Here is an 18,738-nt window from a genome sequence, read left to right on the forward strand (position 1 = left end):
GCAGCAGCTCAGGCAGACTCTCCTGCTCCTCAGATACCACCTGACCTGCTGTGCTTTTCCAGCACCACACGTTTGGACTCCGAGGAAGCCAGAGCAGTGTCACATACTACGCATGTGTAAATAAAGGGTGACTTGGTGACAGGACACCAGCCTCTGTACAGTCATTTCACCCTTTCCACCCTCATGTTTGCTGCAACCTCAAACATCCATCACCCGTTAAGCCTTTTAAACATTTCAAGATCATTTTAATTGGAACCCCTTCCTTTGACTCCACCAACTGCCTGCCATATCCAGAGACAAGATGCTGTGGCTATGTTTTGGAGAAAGGACTTCAGCAAAACCTGCTACAGATTGCAGAAAATTCCAAATCTAATTATCATCCTTCCAGTTCAGCCGTGATGATAAGTATCACTCAATATCACTGCCCTGCAACCATTAATTTTGCATAATCGATCATAATGTTTTAGGTGTAGTTTAATATTTACTATTACTCTAGTTCAGTTCAACTAGAGAAACCACAGAAAGTAGCTGAGGCCAAACCATTGAATGTTTTCAAGAGTTAAAAATACAGGCTAAAGAAATTACAGGGGTAGGGGAAAGCGGGAACAGGGTGTGGAGCTGGATGATCAGCTATGATGATATTGAATACTGGAGCAGGTTCGAAGGGCTGAATGGCCTACAACTGCCCCGAGTTTTTTTTCTCTCAGATGCTTTGTGTAGGTGATGAATGATGATAAGGATTACAGATGGGAACATAATAGCCATAACACCATTTTATTTTAATGTCCTCAGACACACACACACACACACACACACAGTCAGTGATATTTAAAATTAACTGTCAGTATTTTACAATTCTCACTGTCAAGGCTGCCATTTTAAGTATAGGTGGGCTATGTATCCACCAGCTTCTCACTCATTTACACAGTTGCTGTAGTCTGTAATTCCAGCTGATCTGGACTGTGCTACAGCTGCACAGTTTAAGTACTTTCATTTCAAAAACACAGATTTTTTTAAACTTAAAATGAACAAAGTACAAAGTTTCAATGGGTACTGAAAAGTTTCTACTGATATAAAGAGAAGTTGCAATAGGCTCACTTCTGTGTTACAGATAACAAGCACTGACACTGTATGAAACCATTGGTTATTCTGTAGTGAAAATTGTTGCCACAAAGGAAGGAATTATGAGCAACTGAAAATGATTTTTTTTTTCATTTGAAGTAAGACCCATGTTTAAATAAACATGTAACAGAAAGAATCCTATTGCCAGAATAATCCAGTGTCTCAGTATCTTAAATCTGCATCACAGAACAATATTGGGTAACATTCATCTTGGAATGAATCCTGAAGGCTCTTCCGTGCTCTTGGTCATTTTCAATGACTCAACTTCTTGTCCAAGTTTTCCTTGATGACATCAAGAAATTCTTCAGTGTACACATAATGCTGTCCTGGTTTTATACTAGCAATGGAGGAAATGACAGAACATTAGTGGAAAATTGCAGTAACAGGTTTTGAACACTCAGTTCATTTCCAACTCAAAACACAAACAACAGAATTTAAGAATTTACAACCATACCCAGCTTCAACTATGGCCCATTGTTCTGTCCCATAATCATTCCAACTGAGCCAGCAGGAGGCATGAATGCACTAACAATTTGAAAGCAAGAAATCAACATGAAATAATGGAGCAAATTGCATATGGGCTGCATTTAAATTCTTCCTTAAAAAAGGAAAATGCGCACACAATTTTGGATTGCCACTAGCTTACATGTGCTACATGATTTTTGAGTGCTCATGAAGCTTTTTAACCACAGTAACGGTGTGATTTTCTGTTTCTTCAAAAGGAAAGTGTGAGGTTGAACATGGTAGATCACACTGAGAGCAGAAAAGCAAGCAAGAGCATGTTTCCCAACTTCTCACAGGCCTTGACATTTGTGACCTGGGTCATCAGTGTGAGCTGACCAGAGGCGAGCAGCTTCCAACTCCGAGACATGGTAGCAAGGAACGACTCAAAGTTCCAATCACCAGGGAATGATCCTGAGCAAGTTGTTGGAGCTGTGGGCTGGATCCTGATGAACTTCATTCTGAGTTTTAAAAGAAGTGGCTAATAAGGTAGATGTTGCATTGGTTTAATTATCCAAACTTCCTTCAATTCAGGAAGGTTCCATCAGATTAGAACAGAGCAAATGTAAATCCCCTTTTCATAAAGGAGACAATAAGTAGGAACCTACATAGATAAATGTAATAATCATAATTCTCAAGAAGCTCTTTATTACAGCACAGAATAGCACTGAAGTTGGGAAAAGTTCATTCAAATCAATAAATATTTGGTATATTTATTTGCCCAGTATGACTTGAAATTACATTTTAAACTATTCCAATGTGTTGTGCATTAGCAGATCACACCAAACATCAAAAGGAGATTTCCTAAACAGATAATTTAAATTTCTAATTTTATAATCTCCATTTGTGTGCTCCAGTCTTGAAGTTTGGTGTACTTTGAATTAATAATGTGCTTTCCATTTCTATATGCCATCTAATAGTTCAAGTACATTTTTATTATTCCCCCCACTAGTTGCCTTTTGTCTCATCCGTGAGGTTCAATATCTTACCTTTTCTCACAGCTCTTTCCTTTTACCGTAGTGCTCAAAATGACATTATTCTAAGTGTGATCTGATTAATACATTGCAAAACATCAATACTTTTTGTCTTAAACTCTAGGCTAAACTGCCTACAATTCTTTTGTTACATGGTCCCACACTGGAAGTGATATAGCCGCCATTACCCTCAAACCTCACTCCCTTCATTCTTCTGATGTTACTACACTGACTTTACTGGGGTGCTTTTGTCATCAATTCCCAACATCAAGATTTGGTGCACGCCATTATCATGAAATTGTGGAAAACCTGCATTGCTGAACCCGCCAAATCTTTGTGCTAGCAACAAATTTAGAACTATGGCATTGTGTGGGTTTTTTCAGGGTAAGTGCATTGTTGAGGTCCAAACACAGATCTTTGTTATACTCTACAAGTCACATCCTGCTAACTGGAGATCCTTCCCATCCTCTTTACTGTGGTCTCCCATCTGCTCAATTTCTGAACCAGATCATAATTAGCCCTCAATTCGCTGAGTTCCAACTCCAGCACCTGTCACTTAGACAGTACTTATAGAGTCATAGAGCCCTAATGGAATCTATATAAAGTAATATAATAAGATAATGTCATCCTTAGTCATTTTCTGATTTTGGCAGTGGCTGCTACATTGGTGGTGGTGGCATTGGTGACTTAGGCCCAGCAGTGAAAGATGGCACATGATGATTGGCAACTTCATCGTTGGTTGGGTCTGGCACTGGCAGCGGCAAATCAGTGGCAGAAGGGCATCACAGCAACCATCAAGGTGAGCAAAGCGATGAGAGATGTAACTCATGTTGGTGGGTCTGGTGCAGAAGCAGATGAGGCGATGACAGAGGAGAATCAGCCCAGCAGCACAAGATGACGCCTGAAGAGTAGGGAGTTCAGCGTTGGTTGGTGCGGTGTCAACAGTGGCGAGGTGGAGGAGGAAGGATGGCAGCATGGGTGTTGTCGATGATCAGCTGGTTCAGAGCTGATAGATTCTCTCTCTAAGCTACATCCTTCTACTTTTTTCTTATTTGTAAAACTTTTCAAAATGGCACTCAATGGTGGCAACAGTGGAAAAGCCTTTTACCGTTTTTCTCACTGCAAAATACACATGACAATGATATCATTCATGCCATTCATTCATTCGAATGATAGGAGTGCAATATTTATCTTGTGAAACTTCTCATGGGTTTCCTCATGTTCCTGTTCTAAACCAATTTCTTATCCAAGATCACACCTCACTTTGGATTCCTTTACGACTGGTTTGGTTCGAGGCTTTTTGAATTGATTTGTAGATTCAGGATTGACTACATTAGGGAAAAAAAACAATGACTTACTTCTGCAGCCCATGAATACAAGCTGCCAAGTCCTTTGTCATGACACCACTTTCCACAGTTTCTACACACACCTGCTCCAGGATATCAGTAAACCTTTAAGACAGAAATGTATAAGATCATGACAGACATGGATAGGGTGAATGCATTCAGTCTTTTTCCATGGATTGGGGAATCAAGGACTAGACGGCATCAGTTTAAGGTTAGAAGGGAAAGAATAAAAGGGACCCTGAGGGACAAATGTTTTTACACAGAGGGTGGTACACATATGGAATGAGGTGCCAGCAAAAATGATTGAGGTGGGTGCATTAACTACATTTAAACAGCATTTGGATAAATACATGGATAGGAAAGGTTTGAGGAGGATATGGGCTACGTGCAGGGAAATGGGGTTAGTGTGGATGGACATCTTGGTCAAAGGGCCTGTCTCCATGCTGTAGGGGTCTATGATAGAAAGAATAAATGACAAAATATGAATGACTGCAATGATAATAGAATCCTTCCGTGCACCAAGTCACAGAATAGCAGAAAGTAGGGATACCAGCGACCAGTGGCCCAGTGTGGAGCATGGTGACAGCCAGTGGTCATACCACGTGGAGGTTCCCGGTGTTGGTCTGCTGCAGGTAGCCCTTGGAGAGGGCCTGTGATGCTTCTTGTTTTTCATGGTATGGTCATACCCTGTATGGCTGTAATGAAACATTTTATTCTTCATTTCTCTACTCTGTAACTATGGATTGCACCTAGATACTCTGTACTAAGTTGCTGTAAATGGTGACTTATACATTTTTCACTGTACTCATTTGAGCATATGTGACAATAAAGTGAATTCAATTCAATTCAAAAGAGTTTATGGCTGCAGCTCCCTTGGATTGAGGATCCAGTTTCGCAGTGGGCAATCACACTGGACAGTCCTCCTCAGCTGCTGCTTTGGCAAATGCCTTGTTCTTTGGACAGAGCTTGTCACTGGGTCCGAAGTGAGCTAATGCAGAATGAGAATGAAATTCACTTTGTCAATATTTATATTTTAGTCATGGATCCCAATACAGCACTTCCACACGTTTCGTAAAATGTGAGATTCTCATACATAATGGAAGGAGATGACTGATGTTATAAGTAGTAAGGATTGAGTTTGGACAAAGAAAGGTTATATCATAGCAGATCCAGGATTTTTAAAGATGATGATACAGGAGGTCCCTAGATTACGAACGTTTGACTTTCAAATGCTTGTACCTATGAATGCGACCTTAAACAAGAGTATAATTTTAAATATCTGACATATGAACATTTCCTGCACTTACAAATGCTTATTTTATATTGTTCTGCATTGTTTTCTAGCCTGTGTATGAATCGACTTACAAACAGCCTCAGGAACCCCTTCACAAACCGGGGACTGCGTTTTCTCATCTCATCTGATGGGAAAGCCAGTTCAATCTGAACAGAGTATCTTGTACGACCGTGAACTTTTTCAGAATGGTTCACTGGAGTGATCAGAAAGCAGATTTGTAGCCTGAAGTGACAGGGTGCCATCCATCTATTTTCATTCATCTAAAACAAATAGAATCAGCACTTGCACTACAATACGTACACAAGGCTCCTCAGATCTTGAATACTTCACCATTATATTCACTAGGTGAAGCATGCACAGCTTGTCAGAGTAATAGTCAGAGTAATAGTTAGAGTAATAAATGCATTTATTGTCTCCCTACAAAATTCAGAGCATTCTCAATACATCGAATCCTTTAAAAAGCAGAAACGACTCACTGTTTAAGTTGCTGATTGCCATCGAGTTTCGCTCTGTGCTCCAGCCCTCGCGTCCAGGCAAAGATACTGGCAATTGGATTTGTGCTAGTTGCTTTGCCCTGGTGTTAAAACAAAACAGAAACAGCATGGTACAGTCATAGAATGCAGTTCTGAGCATTGTTGGGATTGATAATTCAACACTAACGTGTAATTTGTGATATCCTTGTAGGACAAACACAAGAGACAATAAAGCACATGGAAAATCAAACTCAAGTGGTTCATTCCAGATTCTGGATTAGTGGTGCTGGAAGAGCACAGCTGTTCAGGCAGCATCCGAGGAGCAGTAAAATCGACGTTTCGGGCAAAAGCCCTTCATCAGGAATAAAGGCAGAGTGCCTGAAGCGTGGAGAGATAAGCTAGAGGAGGGTGGTGGTGGGGAGAAAGTAGCATAGAGTACAATAGGTGAATGGGGGAGGGGATGAAGGTGATAGGTCAGGGGCAGGAGGTGTGGATATTCCAGAATCAAGGGAGCTATTCCACCTCTCACTCCTTAAAGAATCTCTCACACAATGGGCGGCACGGTGGCACAGTGGTTAACAGTGGGCGGCACGGTGGCACAGTGATTAGTACTGCTGCCTCACAGCGCCAGAGACCCGGGTTCAATTCCCGACTCAGGCAACTGTCTGCGTGGAGTTTGCACACTCTCCCTGTGTCTGCGTGGGTTTCCTCCAGGTGCTCTGGTTTCCTCCCACAATCCAAAAATGTGCAGATTAGGTGAATTGGCCATGCTAAATTGCCCATAGTGTTAGGTAAGGGGTAAATATAGGGGTATGGGTGGGTTGCGCTTCGGCGGGTCAGTGTAGTCTTGTTGGGCTGAAGGGCCTGTTTCCACACTGTAAGTAATCTAATCTAAAACAATGTTCAAAACTTCATACAACTTAAATACATTTCCCATTTCATTTAGTTACAAATCTAATTAATAATTTTTTCCCTATTCTTAAGAGTATGTCTTTCTTGACCTGAATTTTCAGAACTTGTAAAAGGCCCAAAACCTCTCTTGGCCTGAGTCTGAGAAGAGGTTTTCCCATAAGGACTATATTTTCCCTAGCTCTTCAATTGAAGTTTCCATGCAATCAAGACTTTCCATCTGATTTCAATTCAGATCTGAACCAGTTTCAGGCACAACTTACAACTCCAGGCACTTTACTTATATCCCAGCTTTCAAATTAATCACAGTGATTTGATTCTCCCCTACTCCCTTCTATCTCATGAACTTCTAAAAGTAAACATGATCCACACGTGCACATCAGTTTCCTGATGAAGGTCTTATGCCCAAAACGTCGAATTTCCTATTCCTTGGATGCTGCCTAACCTGCTGTGCTTTAACCAGCAACACATTTTCAGCTGTGATCTCCAGCATCTGCAGACCTCATTTTTTACCCACATGTGCACACCCAACCTTACCACTACCAAACATTCTGACTAAAAGTTGTGAGGCCACATACTCTCCTGAGCAGACATGTCACCAGTAACGATGATGTTCTGTCACCTGAAAGTTCATCTTCTTTCTCTCACTACCCTATTGCGCTGTCTTGATTGGTTTTTTTCCCTACTGATTGCAACATTTGGCTTCAGCAATGAAAATCCCATTCCACAGTGTCTTTTAATAAACAATTCAGCTGTGTATTCTGTTACTCATAATGCAAGGTGTATCACAAAGAAATAAATTTGCCAATTTGTGACTGTTACATCGTTTCTTTCATCACTCATGTTAATGAGACCTTCCATCACTTTACTGATGATCGAGAGTACACTGAAAGGTGTTGCTTTCTAACGCCAGTATTTATTGTCCAACCAGCTCCATACCATTGATATAGCACCATCACAATTCTGTAAGGGAATGGGTTCCAGGATTTTGACACAACAACAGTAGAGGCAATATAGCTGCAGTATTTACATAACGAATCCAGTTCAGTTTCTCATCAATAGTAACCTCGATAGGCAAAAACAATGACTGCAGATGCTGGAAACCAGATTCTAGATTAAAGTGATGCTAGAAAAGCACAGCAATTCAGGCAGCATCCGAGCAGCAGCAAAATCGACGTTTCAGGCAAAAGCCCTTCATCAGGAATACCTGAAGGGATTTAGCCCGAAACGTCGATTTTGCTGCTCCTCGCATGCTGCCTGAACTCTGTGCTTTTCCAGCACTACTCTAATGGTAACCTTGAGAATGTTGATAGTGGGGTGAGGGTTTACTTATGCTATTAAATGTCAAAAGGCGACGGTTAGCTTTTACTTGTTGCAGGTGGCCATTGCCTGGATATTACATTCCACTTGTCGGACCAAATCTAAACATTGTCCAAGTCTTGCAGAATTTAAACATGGACTGCTTCAGTGTCTGAGGAGTCATGAATGGTGCTGAACACTGCGCATCAGTGAACATCTCTACTTCTGGTCTTACGATGGAGGGGGCTTGATGAAGTAGCTGAAGATGGTTAGGCTTAACACATTACGCTGAGGAACTCCTGCAGAGATGTCCTGCAGCTGAGATGATTGACCTCCAACAATCACAATAATCTTCCTATGTGCCAGATCACAGAATCAGAGAACCCCTACAGTGTAGAAACAGGCCATTTGGCCTAACAAGTCCACACTGACCCTCTGAAGAGTAACCCACCCAGACCCATTCCCCTTCTATATTACTCTACATTTACCCCTGACTAAGGTATCTAACCTATACACCCTGAACACTGTGGGCAATTTAGCATGACCAATTCACCTAACCTGCACATCTTTGGACTGTGGGAAGAAACCGGAACACACGGAGGAAACTCACGTAGACACGGACAGAATGTGCAAACTTCACACAGACAGTAGCCCAAGACTGGAATCGAACCTGGGTCCCTGGAGCAGCAGTGCTGACCACTGAGCTACTGTGCTGCCCATAAACAGTTATGACACCAACCAGTAAAGAATTTTCCCCAGATTACCAGTGACTCTAGTTTTGCCAGGGCTCCTTGATGTCACATTTATGCAAATGCAATCTTGATGTCAAGGGCCGTCACTCTCATCTCACCTCCGGAATTTAGCTCTTTTGCCCATGTTTGAACCAAGTCTATAATGAGATCATTGTGTACAGTTCTGGTCACCGCATTATAAGAAGGATGTGGAAGTTTTGTAAAGGGTGCAGAGGAGATTTACTAGGATGTTGCCTGGTATGGAAGGAATGTCTTACGAGGAAAGGCTGAGGGCCTTGAGGCTGTGCTCATTACAGAGAAAAAGGTTGAGAGGTGACTTAATAGAGACATACAAGATAATCAGAGGGTTAGATAGGGTGGACAGGGAGAGCCTTTGTCCAAGTATGGTGACAGCGAGAACGAGGGGACACAACTTTAAAGTGAGGGGAGATAGGTATAAGACAGATGTCAGAGGTAGTTTCTTTACTCAGAGTAGTAAGGGTATGGAATGCTTTGCCTGCATTGGTAGATTTGCCAACTTTAAGTGTATTTAAGTCGTCATTGGACAGGCAAATGGACGTACATGGAATAGAGTAGGTGGGATGGGCTTCAGATTAGTATGACAGGGCGGCGCAACATCGAGGGCCGAAGGGCCAGTACTGCGCTGTAATGTTCTATGTTCTACGAGGAGCTGAGTGACCCTGGCAGAACCCAAACTGGGCAACACTGAGCAGGTTATTGCTGAGCAGGTGGTGTTTGATAGTACTGTTGATGACCCCTTCCATCACTTTACTGATGATCAACAGTAGACTGATGGGGTGCTATTTGGCTGTGTTGGAGTTGTCCTGCTTTTTGTGTACAGGACATGCCCGTGCAATTTTCGACATTGTTGAATAGATTCCAGTGTTGTAACTGTACTGGAACAGCTTAACCTGGGGAGTGGCAAATTCTGGAGCACAAGTCTTCAGTACTATTGCAGAATGTAGTCAGGGCCCATAGGCTTTGCAGTAAACAGTGCCTTGAATTGTTTCTTGATATCACGAGGAGTGAATCAAATTGGCTGAAACTAGCATTTGTTGAGCTGAGGACTTTTGAAGAAGGCTGAGATGCATCTTTCACTTTGCACTTCTGGCTGAAGATTGCTGTGAATGATTCAGCCTCATTTTTCCCATTGATTTGCTGCCCTCTCCAATCTTTGAGGGGCAGGGGGGTGATATTTGTGGAGTTGTTCTGTAGTACACAACTGGACATTTAACTAAACCGGATCAGGCAGGACTGTGAGCTTAAATCTAATGGATTGGTTGTAGAATTGCTTATCTCTATCTATCACTTGCTGTTAATATGGGTTGGCATGCAAGTGTTTGGATATTTTGCGTGTTGTAGACTCACCAAGCTGAGAGCTCATTTTTAGGTTTGCCTGGTGCTGCTCCTGGAATGCTCACCTGCACTCAATGAACCAGGGTTAACGCCCTGGGTTGAAGGTAATGGTTGGGTCGGGGATATCCCAGGCCATGAGGTTGCAGATTGTGTCGGAGTACAGTTCTGCTGCTGGTGGTGGTCCACAATGCCTCATGGAAGCCCAGTCTTGAGTTGCAAGATCTGTTTGAAATCTATCCCATACAGTATGGTGATAGTGCCACACAGCACAGTGCAGGATATTGTCAATATAAAGGCAGGAATTTGTCACCACAAAGACTGTGAAGTAATTGTTCATAGATAGATACATCTGCAGCAGGCAGCTTGGCGAGGATGGGACCAAGGATACTCTCCTTTATCCCATCCCTGGACTCGAAACGTTAACTCTGCTTTGTCCCCATAGATGCTGCTGGATCTGCTAGGTCGTGCCAGGATTTTCTATTTTTGTTTCAAATCTCCAGCATCTATGGTTCTTTGATTTATGTTTGCTTTTCCCTCTTGTTAGTTTTTTAACCACAATCCAGTCTCGCAGCAATGTCTTTTTGGACTTGACCAGCTCGGTCAGTTGTGGTGCTGCTGAACCACCCTGACTGATTGGACATGAAATGCACAACCAAGCGTTTTCATGAGCCCTTGTCACTGTCAGCATCACCATGAAACGCTGTTCAACCCGCCAACGGGATGGGACATACCCAAAGATTGTGATGGTGTGGTCTGGGAAATGGCATGGTGCGACTCCTTAAGCAGGACAATCTCAGGCTATTACTTGTGTAGTCTGAGACCACTCTCCCAGCTTTGAGGCCCACCTTCAGATGTTAGCGAAGAGGACTTTGCAGAGTCCACAGGGCTGTTCTGTCACTGTCGTCATTTCCAATGCTAGATGGTCCATTCTTTTCTCTTACTTTATTGAGGCTTTTTCACTGTTTTAAAAACTGAGTGATTTGCTCGGCCATTTCAGGGGGCAGGAAAGAATCGGCCACACCGCTATAGGTCAGGAGTTACACGTAAGACGGATTAACTAAGGGTATGTGTCTCTTCCTCAAAGGACTTCAGTAAGCTGGGTTTTCACAACAACAGCTAAATGACCAGCTTTAGACTTTGAATTCTAGATTTTCTTTCATTCAAATTTAAAATTCACCATCTATTATGGTGCGATTCAAAGCCAGACTCCCAGCGCATTATCCAGGTCTCTGGATTCTTTGTCCAGTGACAAAATCATTACATCATTGCCTCTCACTTGACAATTGTTCCAAATCTGGAAACCAATCTGACCTTAACTTAATTTGTATTGAACATTTATCTAACAGGAGCACACTTAACAATGTGGCCTGTATCCTTATTGCTTCATTTGAAGCAAGATGATAGAGGGAGCTTTATTGTATTTTCCTCTGTTTTATGTGGAGGAGCAGAGTAGGAATTAGATCTTCATATCAACAATGAGAAAGTTGTGAACACAGCTCAATCTGTCACCCAAGCCAACCTTCCATCCGTTGACTCCATCTGCCTCAGAAAGGCAGCCAACATCAAAGGTGCCTTCCACCCAGGTTGTGATCTCTTCAAACCTCTTTCTAGCCATAAATGACTGTCTGTGTGGAGTTTGCACATTCTCCCTGTGTCTGCATGGGTTTCCTCCGGGTGCTCTGCTTTCCACCCACAGTCCAAAGACGTGCAGGCTAGGTGAATTGACCATGCTAAATTGCCCATAATGTTAGGTGCATTAGTCAGAGGGAAATGGGTCTGGGTGGGTTACTCTTCAGAGGGTCGGTGTGGATTGGTTGGGCTGAAGGGCCTGTTTCCACACTGTAAGTAATCTAATCTAATCTTCATCAGGCAGAAGATACAAAACCTTAAATGGATGGACCAACAGATTGCTTGTACCATACTTGGGGTGAGATGTAACCCATGTTTATCAATCTGGTTACTGAAATACCCGAGAGAATTTTGAAACATTTCACATTTGTATGCTTTCACCCAAACTCCAGTCCTTCTAAGCATTGGAGCACCTTCATCGGTCTGTCATCACCTGTGTGCATATTTGAAGCTGAAATAAGTGTCTTCAAAATAATGCGCTAATCCCTGAATTGTTCTTAAAATTTGGTTTATTCATCGTTGGAAAATTCTGGGGCCTGGAGAAACATCAAATAGCAGCCTCTGAAACTGAAACAGACTCGTGCTTATGCATTAATAGTTAAATGTGACTTAGACTCATCAATTAACTCAAGCTGAAGATGACAATTTGTCAGATCTAATTTTGAAAGAAGTCCCCTACCCTAACAACACTGAACAGATCCTCCACATTTGGTCATCTATTGGGGTACCAGCAGTCAAGGGTGGACAAATGCCTGCTTTCTCAAAAACAAAAATTGTGCCACATCAGGTGGTAAATTTACAGATGGAAGAACTTACAACATTCTTTGAGTGAAAAAAAATCAAACAAAAGTGACTTGCATGGCTTCATATATCACAGCTTTGTAACAATAATAGGGTGACTTATGACAGTGCAAACCAGTGTTCCCTATAAGCTGCAGGATGTGTGAATTCACAGCAACTGGGAACACAAATAGGAAACAGACTGGCAAACATCAAGCTTAAAGCACTGCAAAGGGCAACAAGTTAACAGCTCACGGAAAACAGAAATGGGAAGGAACAAGTGACACTCATTTTCATTAAAGTTGGTCCCAGTTAAAAGAATCAACTGGCGTAAGTCTGAGTTTATTCCAGGTATGAGTACTTTGAAAATAATAACATTTATAAGTTGAAACAAAAACATAAATGTCATGAGGTGCTGGCAGACTATATCTACTGTATATACAGTATATGCTGATGCCTAGTTTCAGTTGTCAGGGAAGACTAATGGATAAGACATCCTCTGCTGCATTATCTTTTAGTTCCCATATGCAGGGGCACTGACCTTCTGGTGCTCTCTGAAATGGCGAGTGACTGTTCCATGAGCTGCCTCAGCTTCGATTGTTTTCCCATCTGGACAAATCAACACTGATGTCATCAGTCCAAGAGAACCAAAACCTGCAGAGAAACAATGTTAATGTGACAAAGCTATACACTCTACATAGCCAAGTATTAGTGGGTCTTACCCAAACAGCCATAAAATATATTCCTGCCAACATAAAATAGAATTGAAAATATTTTCATGCACTCATCTAAACTCTTGCTTTTAAACATCCTACCATTCTGTAATTGGTATTAATTATGTACACTTGCTTTTTGCAGTTTCATATTCAACAGTGAATGTTATTGTTGGAGAATGGAGACATAGTCTTTCAATAATTGGAGATAGTGTTTATTGCACCTGCCTTTAGTTGGTCCCTTATAATCTTGGCATCCTTTTTTTAAACTATGAAATGTTCTCTGCACTTCCAAGTAATTCAAACCTTTGCCATTTTTGACAATTTTACTTAAGTAGCAACAATAATCAAATATAAAGTTAACGGTAGCTAAAGTAGGTTAACCAGTAAAAACTGCAAAGAACAAAACTGACTTAAAAGTCAGAATTCAAAACGACACACAGCTTTCATCAGCAACTCAACTGTGGTCTTCTGTTTAAACTCCCTAGATTCCATGGGCAGAATGTTAAATTATTTAGTTCCTGAGCAAAGAGTATGTATCAGGTTAGAGGCTGCAGGTTACGCTTTACTGCGGCTGTTTGAAACTAAATGCTGCATGGGAGATGTGGGAAGGTACCCATCCCTCCAATTCTCAGGCCCCTCCCTGGTGACCACAATGTTGTCAGAGTCAGGATAGACAGTCCCTTCCTTGAGAAACAATGATGTAAGCCAGTCTGCCAAATGAAGCAAGGCTATGACTGGAGATAGCTGAGGCAGTGAGCAACAGGAGGAAGGGTGATTCTCACCTGCAAGATCCAGTGCTTTAACGCACTTAAAAACCTCATCAGCACAAGAAAAGTATCACTGTATCACTCTTAGCCATCAATGTTTCACATTCCTAGCTTTCCCGGACAGGTCACCACTTTGACTGACACAGCTTGCTGTCAAACACAACCCTTTCTCTCCTGTCTTCACCTCAACAAATATCCTCAGCCACATCCTAATGCTATCTCACCCCCAATCCTCACAGGTAATATTCCTCAAATATTGTATCCTATTTCTTCACATCCATAACCTTCTGGCTTTTCACATTACAGATGAAAATCTAGGGCTACAAAGAGAGGCAGAAAACGACAGATCAATCTGCTTTCCACAAATGGAAGAGGACACCGGAGATTACCAAAGTATCACTCAGGTGATTAGCAAAGAGATTAACCAACTAGCCACCAGAATACATGAACATCAACTAGCCACAAAAAGACATGACCCACTCTCACTCGTATCCCCACATACAGATAAGGAAGGACACTTCGACAGGGACAACACATCCAAGCTAGGACAAGCCAAACAGAGACATGTGCAAAAATTCCTCGAAGCACAGCATTCCAGCCGGAACTCTATCAACAAACACATCGAGTTAGACCCAGCTACCATCCCTGAGAAAAGGAACAGGAAGTGACATCACCACCTAATGGAAACCTAAACACATAAATAAAAAATGGGCCATACCACCAGTGCTTCACCCAGAGGAGCATATCACATGTGGGAAGGAACAGGCACTGGGGAATCGGGAGGAGAACAGCAGTGAGTTTCTGTCAGATGTCACAAGACACTCTTGAGCGTTGGTCTTTTGGATACTGGTGCTGATCCTTATGGAATCATAGAATCCCTACAGTGTGGAAACAGGCCCTTTGGCCCAACAAGTCCACACCAACCTTCGGAAGAGTATCTCACCCAAACCCATTCCCCTATCCTATTACTCTACATTTCCCTTGACTAATGCACCTAACCTACACATCCCTGAACACTAATGGGCAATTTAGCATGGCCAATTTACCTAACCTGCACATCTTTGGATCGTAGGAAGAAACTGGTGCACCAGGAGGAAACCCATGCAGACATGGGGAGAATGTGCAAACTCCACACAGACAGCCACCCAAGGCTGGAATCGAACCCAGGTCTCTGGTGCTGTGAGGCAGCAGCGCTAACTGAGCCACCATGCCACCCCAAGGGTCCTCATGGGTCATAATGAAAATAAACTTGTTGCTCAGTAATAGGGAATGTGTTTGCTGCTGTCAGCATTTCCAGAGACAGTGCACATGCTTTGAGGGAGATTGGAGTCCATCTTGAGCATGCTATATTGTCTCAGGCATTTACACTAATGTTTGCACCAATGTAAAGAGTGGTCACCTGCATGGAGAATCAGGCATGGCATATAGAGCTAAATGCAATGCTTGCCCTGAGCGTTCCCCTACGCTCTGCTGCAATTCTGAAGGAGATACAGCAAAACCTCACCTTGGTGGTTCAGTAACACACAACTGATTGAATTCTCCCTTTTTTCAAAAAACACACATTTGGGCACAGGATATGCACACTAGCAGCAAGGTAGGGGTGTGTGTGTGTGTGTGTGTGTGTGTGTGTGTGTGTGTGTGTGTGTGTGTGTGTGTGTGTGTGTGTGTGTATATATATATATGAAGGTGTGAAAATCAGATTGTGAAGTTTGAAAATCAAGTCCTTTTAGATCACTATTCTGACAGTGTACTACAGTAGTAGGACTGCAACAATTCAAGAATGTCCCTCATCAACACCGTCTTGAGCACTATTAGGGATGGTACACACACACCATCCCTAATAGTGCTCAAGACGGTGTTGATGAGGGACATTCTTGAATTGTTGCAGTCCTACTACTGTAGTACACTGTCAGAATAGTGATCTAAAAGGACTTGATTTTCAAACTTCACAATCTGATTTTCACACCTTCAAGCTCCATGGACTGAGATGGTTTTAAAAGGAAAATATTGGGCATGGTTGAAAAAAGATATTTTGTTGAAGTTTTTCATCTTGAGCTCATCAGCACTGTTCGCGTGATATACTAAAGTGAAAGAAAAATACAAAAGAATGTGTATACATATGGATGCCTGTTTCAACACAATTAAAAAGTGATATTTGGTTTATTTCTCAAGCAAATCAAAGTCAATCTGCCTTGTTTAAAATGTAAACAAAGCTTGGCAGTTAACTGCCATTCATCATTACCTGGTACATTTCCAATGGCAATGTCTCTATGAATAAGAGCGTGTACTTGTTAATAAAAAAGCAGTGTACCTTCATGCAGTACAAATGTTGGTTTCCCTCTACTCTAGGATTTCTTATGATTTGTCCCGATGAGTGCCATCAACAAGTTTTGACAAAATGTGTCTTTTTTTCAACAATACTGAAGTTCTGTACTGCCAAATAACTACTTAGAAAACACTGACTTAAAATGATGAAGCAATCAGCTCACCAGTTGGGTCAGCCAAGCTCATGAAACCAAAGTGGAATAAACAAGATCATCTGAACTGAAATTGACATCTTTATCAAAACACACCAAAACTAGTGCTCCCAGTCAGGTGTAAAGAAACCCTCATTTTCTAATCGTGTATCTATGTGCATGATAAGTTTCACTGACTCGAGATGAAAGATGTCACCTGTAATTATCAAGCTTAGGAACAATGAACTTAAACACCGTAATTGACACACCAGTTGAATTGCAGCAAGTTGTTTTTGGCATAGGCTGGGAGATTAATGCATGACCTCAGAACTGGAGAAAGCTTTCTCAGCCCCGCTTAAAGGTCAAAGCATCTGTGACAACACACACTGGTAAGGAACACTCAGGCACCAAGAATACAAGCAGATCTGAAATATTTGCTATTACTGTGGATGACTTTTGTGAATTTTCCAAGGGCTTGACCAATCAGGGGCATCACGTCCATTGGTTTTACCACCTTGGAATGTTTGTCATGGCTCTCGATGGCTTGCGAACAGTGAGCCCTTTCAATTTGTCCGCTTTGGGTCCTGGATGCCTGTATTTTTTTGCTCCCAAAAATGCCTCTGATCTTTTGTTTTACTGAGACACATCTGCCCCATGCCTTCTAGTGCTGTTTCTGTTTGTCAGGAAATGTTGAACTGCTCTTTTACACTTGCTAATGTCTTCTGGTGACTCTCTGGTTTCCAACCTCACTGCTCAGACCATTGAGTTGGGATGTCATGTTACAGCTGTACAGGACGTTAGTGAGGCCACTTTTGGAGTACTGTGTATAGCTCTGGTTGCCCTACTATAGGAAGGATGTGATTAAACTGGAAAGGGTACTGAAAAGATTAATAAGGATGTTACTGAGACTGGAGAATTTCATCATTAGGAGACGCTGGGAAGGCTGGGACATTCTTCCCTGGAGTGTTAAGGGTTGAGGGATGACCTTATAGAGGTTTATACAATCTTGAGCGGCATAGGTAAATGAACAGCAAAGGCCTTTCCCCCGGGTAGGGGACTTCAAAACCAGAGTGTGTATTTTTAAGGTGAGAGGGGAAAAATTTAAAAGGGATCTGAGGGATAACTTTATCACACAGAGTGGTCCCTTTATGGAATGAACTGTCAGAGGAAATGGTAGATGGAGGTACAGATACAACATTTAAAATACATTTGGATAGGTACACAAATAGGAAAGATTTAGAGGGATATGGGCCAAATGCAGGCAAATGAGAATGGTTTAGTTTGGGAAACCTGGTCAGTATGGATGAGTTGGTCCAATATATGACTATAATTAAAGAACCATGATCTCAGGTTAAACCCTTTATGCCCCAAGGTTACTTTAAGGACTTTAAAATGTACTTTATTTTAATTTCCTTTTACAGTGCACACTACCTTCTTTGAAAATGTTGTTCCTTTGCATATATGCCTGATGTAACATTTGTATTTTGTTTTCAGGGTTAGTAGATAATAAAATTGCTATTTGTTTCACTCATGAAAACCTTGTAATTCACGCTTTCATGATACAACAGACATTAACTAATCACATTCTTATTAAAGGGAGGTATAGCCTCATGATGAAAAGAACAGTAAACACTGTTGCTGTCAATCCAGGAGAGTGAAAACAGGGGGGCCAATACACCTCTCCTAATCTGACAGTAACAACATCCAAGGTGCTGTTAAGGTGGGAATTCCCGACACTGATCCAGTGACAGTGAAGGAACGGTGGCAAAGTTCCAATTCCAGATGGTGTTTGGCTTGGAGGGAAGCTTGCTGATAATGATTCTCTCATTACACTACTGCTTATATCTTCCTGGATTGTAAAGGTCATAGGTTTGATAGGTGATGCTGAAGAAGCCATGGCAAGTTGTTGCAGTGCATCTTGTAGAAGGTACACTTTACTGCCATTGTTCACCAATAGACAGAGGGAGTGTGGGTTAAAAATGGCAAATTAACTGTTCATCAATGGGCTGTTTTGTCTTGGATTATGTATGGTTTCTTGAGTGTTGTTGTAACTACACACATCAAATAGGAGCAAACAGCATGCCTTATGTGTGCCTTCCATTCAAAAGTTGACAGAGTCTGGAAGTGAGTTACTTAGTTAATCAGACACGTTCCAGCCCTGACCTGCTCTTGTTTGTATGACTGGTCCAGTTCAGCTTCTGGTCAATGGTGCCCTCAGAATAGAGGATTCAGTGATGGTAATGCCATTTAAGATCAACAGATGGTTCGATTCCCTTTTGTTGGATATGCACATTGTCTGGTACTTTTGTGGCCTGAATGTGACTTGCCACTTATCACGACAAGTCTGAATGTGATCTAGGTCTT

At 41.9% G+C, this 18,738-nt stretch overlaps 1 protein-coding gene across 1 annotated transcript in view; it reads right to left on the reverse strand.

Annotated features, from left to right (window-relative positions):
- Nucleotides 1-758: 758 nt before the first annotated feature.
- Nucleotides 759-18,738, reverse strand: part of LOC132822837 (isocitrate dehydrogenase [NADP], mitochondrial-like) — an 84,248-nt gene continuing 66,268 nt past the window's right edge. Inside the window, exons 8-11 of the mRNA XM_060836209.1 lie at nucleotides 12,977-13,089; nucleotides 5,714-5,811; nucleotides 3,956-4,048; nucleotides 759-1,459 (exon numbers count right to left, since the gene is read on the reverse strand). Of these exons, the coding sequence (XP_060692192.1) occupies nucleotides 1,375-1,459; nucleotides 3,956-4,048; nucleotides 5,714-5,811; nucleotides 12,977-13,089 (389 nt within the window). The 3' untranslated portion in view covers nucleotides 759-1,374. The remainder of the gene's footprint in view (nucleotides 1,460-3,955; nucleotides 4,049-5,713; nucleotides 5,812-12,976; nucleotides 13,090-18,738) is intronic.

Source organism: Hemiscyllium ocellatum, chromosome 2 (assembly GCF_020745735.1).
Source record: "Hemiscyllium ocellatum isolate sHemOce1 chromosome 2, sHemOce1.pat.X.cur, whole genome shotgun sequence".
Lineage (NCBI taxonomy): Eukaryota > Metazoa > Chordata > Chondrichthyes > Orectolobiformes > Hemiscylliidae > Hemiscyllium > Hemiscyllium ocellatum.